This window comes from Apium graveolens, chromosome 9, assembly GCF_009905375.1.
Source record: "Apium graveolens cultivar Ventura chromosome 9, ASM990537v1, whole genome shotgun sequence".
NCBI lineage: Eukaryota > Viridiplantae > Streptophyta > Magnoliopsida > Apiales > Apiaceae > Apium > Apium graveolens.
Genome location: NC_133655.1, coordinates 37,176,508 through 37,186,705, shown reverse-complemented (window position 1 = coordinate 37,186,705; position 10,198 = coordinate 37,176,508). Strand labels below are relative to the sequence as shown.

At 35.8% G+C, this 10,198-nt stretch overlaps 3 protein-coding genes across 4 annotated transcripts; all 3 read right to left on the bottom strand.

Moving 5' to 3' along the window:
* Positions 1-1,978: 1,978 nt before the first annotated feature.
* Positions 1,979-3,402, bottom strand: LOC141685217 (uncharacterized). Its single transcript, XM_074490332.1, has 3 exons — positions 3,248-3,402; positions 2,634-3,121; positions 1,979-2,376 (listed from the first exon to the last, which is right to left on the bottom strand). The coding sequence occupies exons 1-3, from the start codon at positions 3,400-3,402 to the stop codon at positions 1,979-1,981; spliced, it is 1,041 nt and encodes a 346-aa protein (XP_074346433.1).
* A 568-nt stretch (positions 3,403-3,970) lies between these two features.
* LOC141683831 (small ribosomal subunit protein eS19x-like) lies at positions 3,971-7,097 on the bottom strand. 2 transcript variants are annotated; one of them, XM_074488595.1, is made up of 5 exons: positions 6,948-7,097; positions 6,768-6,862; positions 4,748-4,838; positions 4,468-4,651; positions 3,971-4,226 (listed from the first exon to the last, which is right to left on the bottom strand). In XM_074488595.1, exons 2-5 carry the CDS (start codon positions 6,849-6,851, stop codon positions 4,151-4,153), a joined length of 435 nt encoding a protein of 144 aa, XP_074344696.1. In that variant the 5' UTR covers positions 6,852-6,862; positions 6,948-7,097; the 3' UTR covers positions 3,971-4,150. The 2 variants fall into 2 exon arrangements, with proteins under 2 accessions (XP_074344696.1, XP_074344697.1); XM_074488596.1 differs by having other exon boundaries at positions 6,768-6,880; positions 6,948-7,064.
* Positions 7,098-7,339: 242 nt separating this feature from the next.
* Positions 7,340-9,992, bottom strand: LOC141683830 (receptor homology region, transmembrane domain- and RING domain-containing protein 1). Its single transcript, XM_074488594.1, has 4 exons — positions 9,786-9,992; positions 9,458-9,685; positions 8,371-8,754; positions 7,340-7,885 (listed from the first exon to the last, which is right to left on the bottom strand). Exons 1-4 carry the CDS (start codon positions 9,910-9,912, stop codon positions 7,791-7,793), a joined length of 834 nt encoding a protein of 277 aa, XP_074344695.1. The 5' UTR covers positions 9,913-9,992; the 3' UTR covers positions 7,340-7,790.
* Positions 9,993-10,198: the final 206 nt, after the last annotated feature.

Sequence of the window (10,198 nt, the reverse complement as noted above, 5' to 3'; positions counted from 1 at the left end):
GATTTGACTTTGTGGTTCCCGTAACGGAACAAGTAGTTTATACAGTGGATTTAGAAATGAAAATGGCATGCTAGAATTATTCTCTGGTATTTATACACGGCACACTACTGATGTTATTATTATACAGAGCATGCTAGTTTTAAAATCCAGTTTATACAATATTTACTTATTTCCTAACAGTTATGAATTATGTTCCTATAACTGCTTTACTTTAAATCGTTTTTACTTGTTATTCATATAGTGGTACTGCTGAGCAATTGATTGCTCACCCTTGCAGAATATTTCATATATGTATTGCAGATGCCAAGAGGATTCTTCCGTGATAGTCAGGGCAGAGTTCCAGTTTCTTCCGCGTCGGGCTCCTCTGAGGTAGTTGTGCGGGACCAAAGTTGGTCTGTTGAGTTGCTGTATTAAGATAGTATTGTCAGGATTGTCTTTAGTAAGTTGATTTTGTGATGATTGTAACCTAAGTCATACTTAAACCTAGAAAAGATCTTGGTAAAGGGGTTGTGTTTATATAATAATGTTGAGTTGGATTATGTTACGTTATTATTATTGTTATTGATGACGTCAACTCCTAACCCGAGGTTGAGGCCGTCATACAAACGATATTGAGAACTCGAGGGGGAGCCTTAATTTTCCAAAGCTGCATCAATACCTTCGATCTTTCCTCAGTGCTAAAACTTTCGTTCATTCTCTGAAGTAATCTATAAGAACTTTTAACTGTATAAATCCCTGACACGTCATGCTGCCAAACAATAGTGTCCACACTGTCATCCGCAAATATTGGAGTCTCAAGAATACACTTTTGGTCTCTGAGATTAAATAAATCCTTAATGACCTCCTGATCCCATTCCTTACTCTCAGCACGCATTAGAGCCTTCACCTTGTTATTTTAAAAATATTTGGCCACTGTTAAGACATATGGATTATCAATATCAGCAAGTCACGGTTGTCCTGATATGTCTACAGATTCGCCAGAGCCAATTCTCCAACATACCCCTGCACTCACTACTTTCCTAGCTTCCCACACACTTCGCCAGCTAAAACTCGGACTCACTCCTAGCTTCGAATTCAGAAAATTCCCATTTCTGAAGTATTTTGCCTTATACACTCTAGATACCAGGATGTCCGGATTAGCCAAAAACCTCCATCCTTGTTTACCTAACATAGCTAGATTGAAGCTTCTAAAGTCTCTAAAATCTAATCCCCCAATTGACTTATGCTTGCATAGCTTCTCCCAACTAGCCCAATAAATCTTCTTCCTGCCTCTTTGTGTGGAGTTCCACTAATATTTAATAAGCATCTCCTCAATACTCTTGATCAGCTCCATTGGTAACAAAAAAAACACTCATCGCATATGTCGGGGAGATTGATCCACCAATTTGATTAAGATTTATTGCCCAGCTTTTGAAACTGGTTTTCTTTCCCATGTTCGAATTTTATTCTCTATCTTTTCTTTTAGAAATCCCAATAAAACCAATTTTTTTCCCCAATAAGTTCGGTAAACCCAAGTACTTACTATGCATATCAGCTTCATTCATAAGTAATGTTTGACAAATGTTAACTCAGTTGTATGGGATCACATTAGAGCTAAAAAACACCGAAGATTTCTCCACACTAACCTGCTGGCCTGAAGCACCTTCAAAAGTTTTCAACAACTCCAAATTCTCCTAACCTCTTCCGTGGTTGCCTTGCAGTACAGGTAGCTGTCATCCGCGAACAACATATGGGAAATAGAGGGAGCCTGATGACAAACTTTAACACCATAGATCCACTGCTTTAATTCGTAATATTTTATCAACACCGATAGGCCTTCAGCACATAGAATGAACAAGTACGGTGACAGCGAATCCCCTTGTCGAATTCCACGGGATGGAATAATAGGGCCCATAGTATGTTCTCCATGAACTATGTTATACGAGACTGTAGTGATGCAAGTCATAATCAGCTTGATCCAGTGCTCACAAAATCCCATTCACAGAAGCATAGCTCTCAAAAAATTCCACTCTAGCCTATCATAGGCCTTACTCATGTCAAGCTTGATAGCCATGAATTTGTCTTTACCATATCTCTTATTCTTTAAATAGTGCATCACTTCGTAAGACACCAAGATATTATCCGAGATCAACCTTCCCAGAATGAAGGCACTTTGTGTTTCCGAAACCACCACATCTAGCAGAAATTTTAACCGGTTTGTCATCACTTTTGTTATAATTTTCACTAGCACGTTACAAAGTGAAATTGGCCTGAGGTCACTAACCGTACTTGGATTCTTCTTTTTTGGTATAAGAACCAAGTTTGTATCGTTTAACCCATCCAACAGTACCCTATCAGCAAAAAACTTTCTGACCATAGAAACTATATTTGCCCCAACTATAGGCCAATGTTTCTAAAAAATCCAGGTGTCATACCGTCCGGGCCGGGAGCTTTGTCCGGATGCATTTGAGACAACGCAAACTTTACTTCCTCCATAGATACTTCCCTCAGCAAATCTGCATTATGAGCCTCTGTTATCGTAGTCGGGACCTTATCGACAACCTCCTCCCACTTTGCTTATGTGGCAATAAACATTCGCTCAAAATAATCAGTTATCAGCTCCACCAGACCACTATTCCATTTGACCCACTCACCTTCAGTGTTTTGAAGTTTCTGGATGGCATTAGATCTCCTTCTCTCACTTGTAGCCCTATAAAAATACCGAGTGTTTTTATCCCCGGCTTGAAGCCAAAGTTGTTTCGACCGTTGGCACCAAAACATCTCCTTTTGATCTAAAATAAGAAACAACCGTTTTGTTGCTTTGAATATCTTCAGGGATTCCTCATCCATTTTACTTCTCAGCTGTTTAAGTTCTACTTTACACTCTTTAATTCGTCCACTAAAATTCCCTGTTCCCCAAGAGTCCAATCTTTGGCTACAATGAAGCACTTTATCTCGAATATTTTCAGAAGCGTGAACTTCCCAGCTGTCCTTTACTATCTGAAAACACATTGGTTCAGCTAACCATGCATTTTTAAACTTAAACTTTCTGTCTGGCCTCGGCCCACTAAATTTGCTTCTAGTATCTAAGTATATAGGACTATGATCAGATGGGCTACCCTCCAAGTTATATAATTTTGACCTTGAAAATAAGTCATTTCAACTTTCATTTGTAAGCACCCTATCTAACTGTGTTTCTATCCAGTTCTTTGTTCCTCTACTTTGTTCCCAAGTAAACTAGTGACCAATAAGATTCATATCGACCAACCCCGAATCGACCAACGCCTCATTGAAGCCTGCTACTAGCCAACTCGGATAAGGAGCTCCTCTCTTATCACTCTGAGTGACTACATTATTCAGGTCCCCCATGACACACCATGGTAGATTTCCATCGCGAGAGAGATTTCTAAGCAATTCCCACATTTTTCGCCTATTATTTCACGTGGGTTCATCATAAAAACCCGTAAATCTCCAACTTCCCCCTCCTAAAACCTTTATTTCAACATCTATATGATTATTCGAAAAACTCCACAGGGTAGCTTGATTTTCCTTTTTCCATTGTAACGCCATCCCCCTATTGCGTCATTGAGGCTCCACGACCACCATTCCTTCGTAATTTAAAGACCTCTAAACCTTTTCCATCTTTACTTTTCCACATAACGTCTCACAAAGAAAACAAATGTAGGCTTATGTTGTTGAACAACATTTTCAAGGAACAAAATCTTCCAGGGAAGCCCTAAGCCCCGACAGTTCCAGCTGAGGGCAGTCATAATGCTAGGCTGGTCTGCTGCAGAGCACCCGCCACTAGCAAGTTTTTTTATATTAAAACAGAAGTTTCAAAAGTTTGATCATTCACCAAAACGGTCATTTCTTGTGCACTCAAGGAAACCATCGCTTGGATCCGTTCCTTAGACCAAATGAGAGTATGATGCATGCAAAAAATAAAACAGTGAACATATCGAACCTACCAATGCAAACTGAACACCAGAAATAAAAACATATAAAAAACATATAACATCCAAATTTAGGATGGAATACCATTAACATCACAAAATCTGGTACACCAGGTCCAGCAAATGTGCCCTAGAAGCTAAATATAATCGAGACATACAAAACTTGAACGAAAACTGAGTGTTTAATGTTTATCCAAAGAGAGCTTATTTAAATCTATTCAAGGAGCAACAACAACAATCCTTCCAGCAACTTGATCAAGATCACGCTGTCCGCTTGATGTGATTTTTCTCCCACTGGTGCACAGAAAGAGATTACAAGCATTAGAAGATATATTAAGCTGAATTTTTGGGTTGCTAACATAAAACACATATGAACCTCAGATTCTCAAAACCTTTAAACCTTCCACTGTTTACCCTAACATGAATACTTCGAGAAACTGATTAACATAACATGTGGCTCATTGGCAGAGAAAATGGTAAAATTGTTGGTAACCTAGACCTGCATGACATATCCTTAAAAAAATAAAGCACTTACCCCTTACTGTCAAAATCAACAATATTCATTGTTTGCAATTGCTGAAGAATGTGACGGGCAATACCCCCACTGCTCTTGCAGAAATGTGGTGGAGCACTACCGTTCCTCTTGCTCCCTCCATAGATCCTCCTGAAGGCACCAACACCAAGACCTCCCCGCAAATATATTTTCCTTGCCATTGATGCTGCAGGTCACGTCATATAAAGACAAATAAGCAAATGCCATTAAAATTCAATACATAATATTTCGAATAGTCCCAGAAAGTGAAGAACCAGCATACCAGCTCTAATATAGTACCAATCATTATCATAAGGTGCAAGCTCCTTAAAAGTGCCAGTCTTTACAATATCAGTCCAATGTGGAAGCTCCATCTGTTAATTATTGTTAAAAGCAGTAAGATAACATTCAACAGAAATAACCTTATTTGTATTTAAAAGATGAACTATGCTGCATAATCTATTTGATAGATATCATTTGATGAGCAATACATTTAGATAGTAAAAAATTAACAAAACAATTAGAAAAGAAAAACCAAAAACAAGTAAATCTTGTGCATGCTAAAATATAAGTCTTGTTACAATTGATTCATGAAAAGTTAAAATCCAAGTTGATATAGCCTTGTAGCCTATATATGATTGTGACGGTTGATTTACCATTGAATATTAAAACAATACCTGATTATATTTTAATACATTACTGCCTAGAATACCAACAAGAGAAACTCAGAAACATGTCTATGTGTGTATTAGCTATTTTGCGTATTTGTGTTAAAACTGGTTACGCAGAGGACCATATTACTCACTTCATGAAAGGACATTTCAGAACATTTTATTATTGCACCTTAAACTCTATAAAGAGAAAAAAAAATGTTTACATTGAAACCGACATTTATACAGTAAGGAGAGGAGTTACAGGAAAAATCCACTACCAAGGGGTCACCAACAGCACGAGGAAAAAGAATTAAGAACAAATCAATTGCAACTGATAAAAGAAGAATTATAATTTTATAATAGTTACAGAGGCCACATCCAATATATGACTACTAAATCGTACTGCTGCTAATAAATTGCTTTTATTTAAAGGTTAACTTGATAATCTCATCAAAATAAACGGAGGAACCACGGATTTGTGTAATTGTGTCGATGTAAAAGGATATACCTCATTCAACTGATTCACGAATGCCAAAAACCAACTGGATGTTACCTTCTAGCATATACATTATTGGCACATTTGAATTACTCAATACAAAAATCCCTAGTATTAGCTGTTATTTTGTTAATAATTCATCAGTGACCTCCGCTGAAAGGAGAATTCAAAACATTTTATTATTGCACCCTAAACTCTAATTTGCAAGTCAGCAAAACTGGAGAAAGGACAAAGACAACAAAAAGAAATCCTGAGTTTCTTTTGACCCCCCTTTTTTCTCTAATGAAGTTTTTGTTAAAAAATCCTTAATTACTTAAATCCACCTCGTGAGCCAAGGAAATCTTCTATATATGGCTACATTACTGCAAGTTCAACAGCTTTAGCATAAAATAGTGCTCAAACAGTGTCCTAGTGGTTCGCTAAAGCACTATGGAATCCTAGCCATCACCTATTTTTGAAGAACCCCTAACCATCCTTATTTTATATATATAATAATAATTTCCCTCCTCTACACTTCTTTTATCTCAAAAACATAACTGGAGTTCAAATTTATTAAAATAATTATAATAAGGAACAAGTACAAGGATTGTTGTTGGAGTTCATCTCCAAAATGTCATCCTAAACAACTGGAATTCCTTTGTTTATAATATTTGAACGACTAGGACATTATTAGAGTTGCTCTAAGTCCTTCAACATAAGAAGTCGTTCCTTCAAAAAAGAAGGGGGAGATGCCAACTCTTTATTTGAGAAGAAAAATAAATGAAAAGGCTGTCCTTAATGTCAGAACTGGTGAAAATGTCAAAAACTTTCTACTTGTGTAATAAGAGCAATCAAAATTGGAAGTTAACTTAGATATTATACATTACGGGAACATAAAAACGCTAATCCAAATTATCGTAAAATGCTCATTATTATTATAAATATTAGCTTGTAAACACTATATAGACTACTCCCATACATAAAAAAAAACAGATTGTATGTAACAATCTCTTTCTCCAAAATGATTAACACTTGATAAAATATTTCAGTTCACTGATTTATACATGACACCTGACATCTGATTAACTTATACAGAAATATCACTTAGAATTATTATCACAAGAAATAAAAATCAAGAAATAAAAGAAAAAGTAGGAAAAATAAAAAAGAAATACCTTTCCAGAGCGTTTGAGATGAGCAGCATAAGCCTTGACGAAGTCGTGCGGCGATACATCTTTGACTGTCCTGCCAGCCTCCATTTTGGATCCCCCTACAGCCAAACAGGTCACTAAATTAAAATTAGAAAAACATATGGTATAGAATATAGAAATGTTGTTATAATGAATGAAACATACACAACAGAATGCTGCGCGGCTGCCGGTAGGGTTTGCTTTGGGGTTGAGAAACCAAAGAGAGAAGAAATTCAGTGAGCGAGCCTTGGGGCCTTTTATTTTCATTTCACAAGTTATTACAACTCACTCCACCCTTATTTGGCCCAATATCAAAGCCCATAATGTACCCCAAAGATGTTTCTTGTTCAAAAATTATATGTATTTGTTTTCCCTATGTCAAAAATACCTTCTTTTTTAAAAAAAAATGTAACAAGAATACCCATTTTTAAAAGATATAGTCAAAAATACATTTTTAATACGCATTTCAAAAATGAATAAGGCTATTACGCATTTGATAAATATATATTATTAAAAAAAAGAAAAAAAATCGTTAAAGACATGCATAAGCTTTGAAGTTTAAATGTTAAACACCAGTGACTTGCACTAACCAAAATTTCTTCCTTACAAAGTACATAATACATGAATCAGGTTACAAGTACATTGTGTATCAAGGCATGACACAATAACTTGAAACTGATTACAAATTGACATGCGTTCTCGGGGACAATTCAAAACTACTGTATGATGAAGTGCGAGCTCATATTTAGGCTTTTTTTCCTCCCCTGTGCAGAGACTTACACAATCAATTGTTTTTCGACACCATTCCATGTTGTGTTTTACTGAGCTTGAACCAATGATGTATATAAACGGTACACAAGCAAGATATAGTAAAAAGACATTTTCACAATTGAGAACAGAAGATTACTGCTCTATTAAGCTCTTCAAAAAACATATTTGTAAATCAATACAGCTACTGCTGTTCTGAGCACTTGAAAACTCTGCAACATCTTTGATTGCTCACCTTTACTAGTATGCAACTTCAGTCTTCAAATCATACTTGCACACTGGACAGGATTTGCTCCATTTAGTCAACCATGAGCCCACGCAATTAGCATGAAATTCTGCAACAGAAAATGGATGTTAAAATGTAGCACAAAAAAAACTGATACATTATGAAATAGGATTTAGACCTACTAACGTAAAGATTCAAGACCTCAATACAAGTGATGCTTGGGTACTCTATAATAACAGAGAACTTGTAGAACAGCCATTAACCATAGGTTATACCCTCTCTTTATTAAAAAGAAGTGATGTAATACATTAAAAAAAAGTATTCTTTCAAAAGTTCTGGTGAGAACATAGGATTGATGATTCATGGCATTATCTCTCGCCGAATTGATTATATTTATTTAACAAGAAAAAGCTTGCATCCATTTTCTTTGATGACCAACCAAAAGCTATTTGCGCTAAAAAAATCTGTTTCAAAAAGTTGTATTCTGCACCAAGGGGTGAATATCACAGTGTGTTGGTAAATAATTTATCATATAAGGGAGTACGATCTCTGTTATGACTGTACATCTAAAAGTAAAATTGAACCAAATCTTACTGTGTTGGCAAGGAAGTATTTTTAGACTGTCCCCGTCTTTAAAATCCTGGAGACATATTGCACAAGTCTTTTCCATATATCCACTTATATGAGTGGCATTGAATGTCGAGCATGGAAGTAATTCCACAAGTTTTTCACCTACAAGATTCCTTGATCTATTCCGATTTCTCCAATAAACTCGGACAGAGACAAACACAGCCAGGACAGATACTATGACTAGTAAAGAGATGAATGAAATTATGAGCACATTCCACGATGTTTCCGTCAAAGATGAGATTATGCAGCATTCACCGTCTTCCCCTCTGGCATGCTTCATTAGAGTCTCACCAGCCTCATTTGAAACAAAAACAGCAGGTATCCATATTCCTTTGGGGTTTCCAATCACTGAACGTTAATAAGTATTTACTACTTATCAGTGAGAAAATGAATTCCATTATAAAGAATACTTGACAAGCAGATGAACCAAGTTCAAGCAAGAGTTCATTTGGCGAGGCAGGTTGGTTAAAAGTTTTCTAGAATTAGATTCTAAGCAAAAGAAATACACTACTTGATCACAAGTTATTGCAGGCTAACATTAAATCAGGACTTGCTTTAGAAGCACGCAATATTTGCCACTTAACATAATTCGATAACCATAACAAACATAAGATCAGGACTTTGCACAAGGAAAAACACATGTCCTGCAAGATTGATTGGCTAGACAAGAAATTTATGTAAATTCCACCACAAGCTGCATAAATTTCTAGCATCAAACTCCAGAAAGCTATTGGTTAACAATGGGAAAGTTACAGGCTAGATTAGTAAGATTGCATTTGCATCCAAAATCTTTACGAAAAATATGTGCAAAACAGTTAAAAACTTAAGAATTCTCTGCACTAAAATGAATGTAATATGTATAAATTAAGCTCCGTTCTGTTTCAAACATGTAATCGCATATCAAACAACTCAATCTCTTAATAAATGTGTTTAAACAACACTATGAGCTGAACCGAGCTCGAGCCACCTAGTTTCTACCAAGCCAGGCTTAACCCCCATACAAAAACTAGTGAAATTAAGAGGCAAGAATAACGACGTAGAAAATGCTTACTCGAAATCAAATTCTCGTGAGCCTGATCATCAAACAAAATAGCCCCATCAAAACCCGCAAGCTGAGCAATTCGAACCTTTTCGAGAAAAGTACAATTACCTCTAACAATCAAAGCAAACTTAATATTACGATTAAAATTAAAGGCGTTATTAACAAGTGAAGAACAAGCATCTAATGGGTCAGCTACAACTAAAGCCCCACATATTCCAGAGCTGTTGATTCTTGCACCTGCATAAAGAAATACATACACACAATACAAACAAGCCACTAAATTAATATTTTTTATTAGAATTAAAAAAGAAACAAAGATAGTACGAGGAACACTTACTGAATTTAGCTGGAGTATCTAAGAAAGAAGTGGATGGCGATTTAAGCTGAACAATTGCAGAGGTGGGTTTGATAGAATAGCAGCATATGTAATAGTAAATTATTGTAATTGCCAACAATTTTCTCATCTCATTCTTCCTCTTGATTTTGTGCTGCTAACTTTGGGAACACAGACCAAATGTATGTTAGAGATCTTGTGGAAACTCCGTTTAGGGGTGTATTTATTTTGTATTTTTCAAGGATAATTTATGAATTTTAAATGAGCGTTACATTTGTCGATTTTAATTTTTAGGATTTTATCTAAAATATCTAAAAGCGTCTATCTAATTTAAATAGATTTTGACAAATTTTTCAAAATCTAGCAGATTTTATTGCGATTCAGAATATATACAATAAAATCTACCCATTTATTAT

Excerpts from the sequence above, each read along its gene's own strand:
- LOC141683831 (XM_074488595.1), bottom strand. The coding sequence starts at position 6,851 with ATGGAGGCTGGCAGGACAGTCAAAGATGTATCGCCGCACGACTTCGTC. Across the intron at positions 4,652-4,747 it reads TTGGTACTATATTAGAGCTG|CATCAATGGCAAGGAAAATA; the intron begins GTATGCTGGTTC and ends CGTGACCTGCAG. Across the intron at positions 4,227-4,467 it reads GTTGATTTTGACAGTAAGGG|TGGGAGAAAAATCACATCAA; the intron begins GTAAGTGCTTTA and ends TCTGTGCACCAG.
- LOC141685217 (XM_074490332.1), bottom strand. The coding sequence starts at position 3,402 with ATGTGGGAATTGCTTAGAAATCTCTCTCGCGATGGAAATCTACCATGG. Across the intron at positions 3,122-3,247 it reads GAGGCGTTGGTCGATTCGGG|GTCAAAATTATATAACTTGG; the intron begins GTTGGTCGATAT and ends CTTATTTTCAAG. Across the intron at positions 2,377-2,633 it reads GAAACTTCAAAACACTGAAG|TTGGGGCAAATATAGTTTCT; the intron begins GTGAGTGGGTCA and ends ATTGGCCTATAG.
- LOC141683830 (XM_074488594.1), bottom strand. The coding sequence starts at position 9,912 with ATGAGAAAATTGTTGGCAATTACAATAATTTACTATTACATATGCTGC. Across the intron at positions 8,755-9,457 it reads TCACGAGAATTTGATTTCGA|TGATTGGAAACCCCAAAGGA; the intron begins GTAAGCATTTTC and ends ATTAACGTTCAG. Across the intron at positions 7,886-8,370 it reads AATACTTCCTTGCCAACACA|AATTTCATGCTAATTGCGTG; the intron begins GTAAGATTTGGT and ends TTTCTGTTGCAG.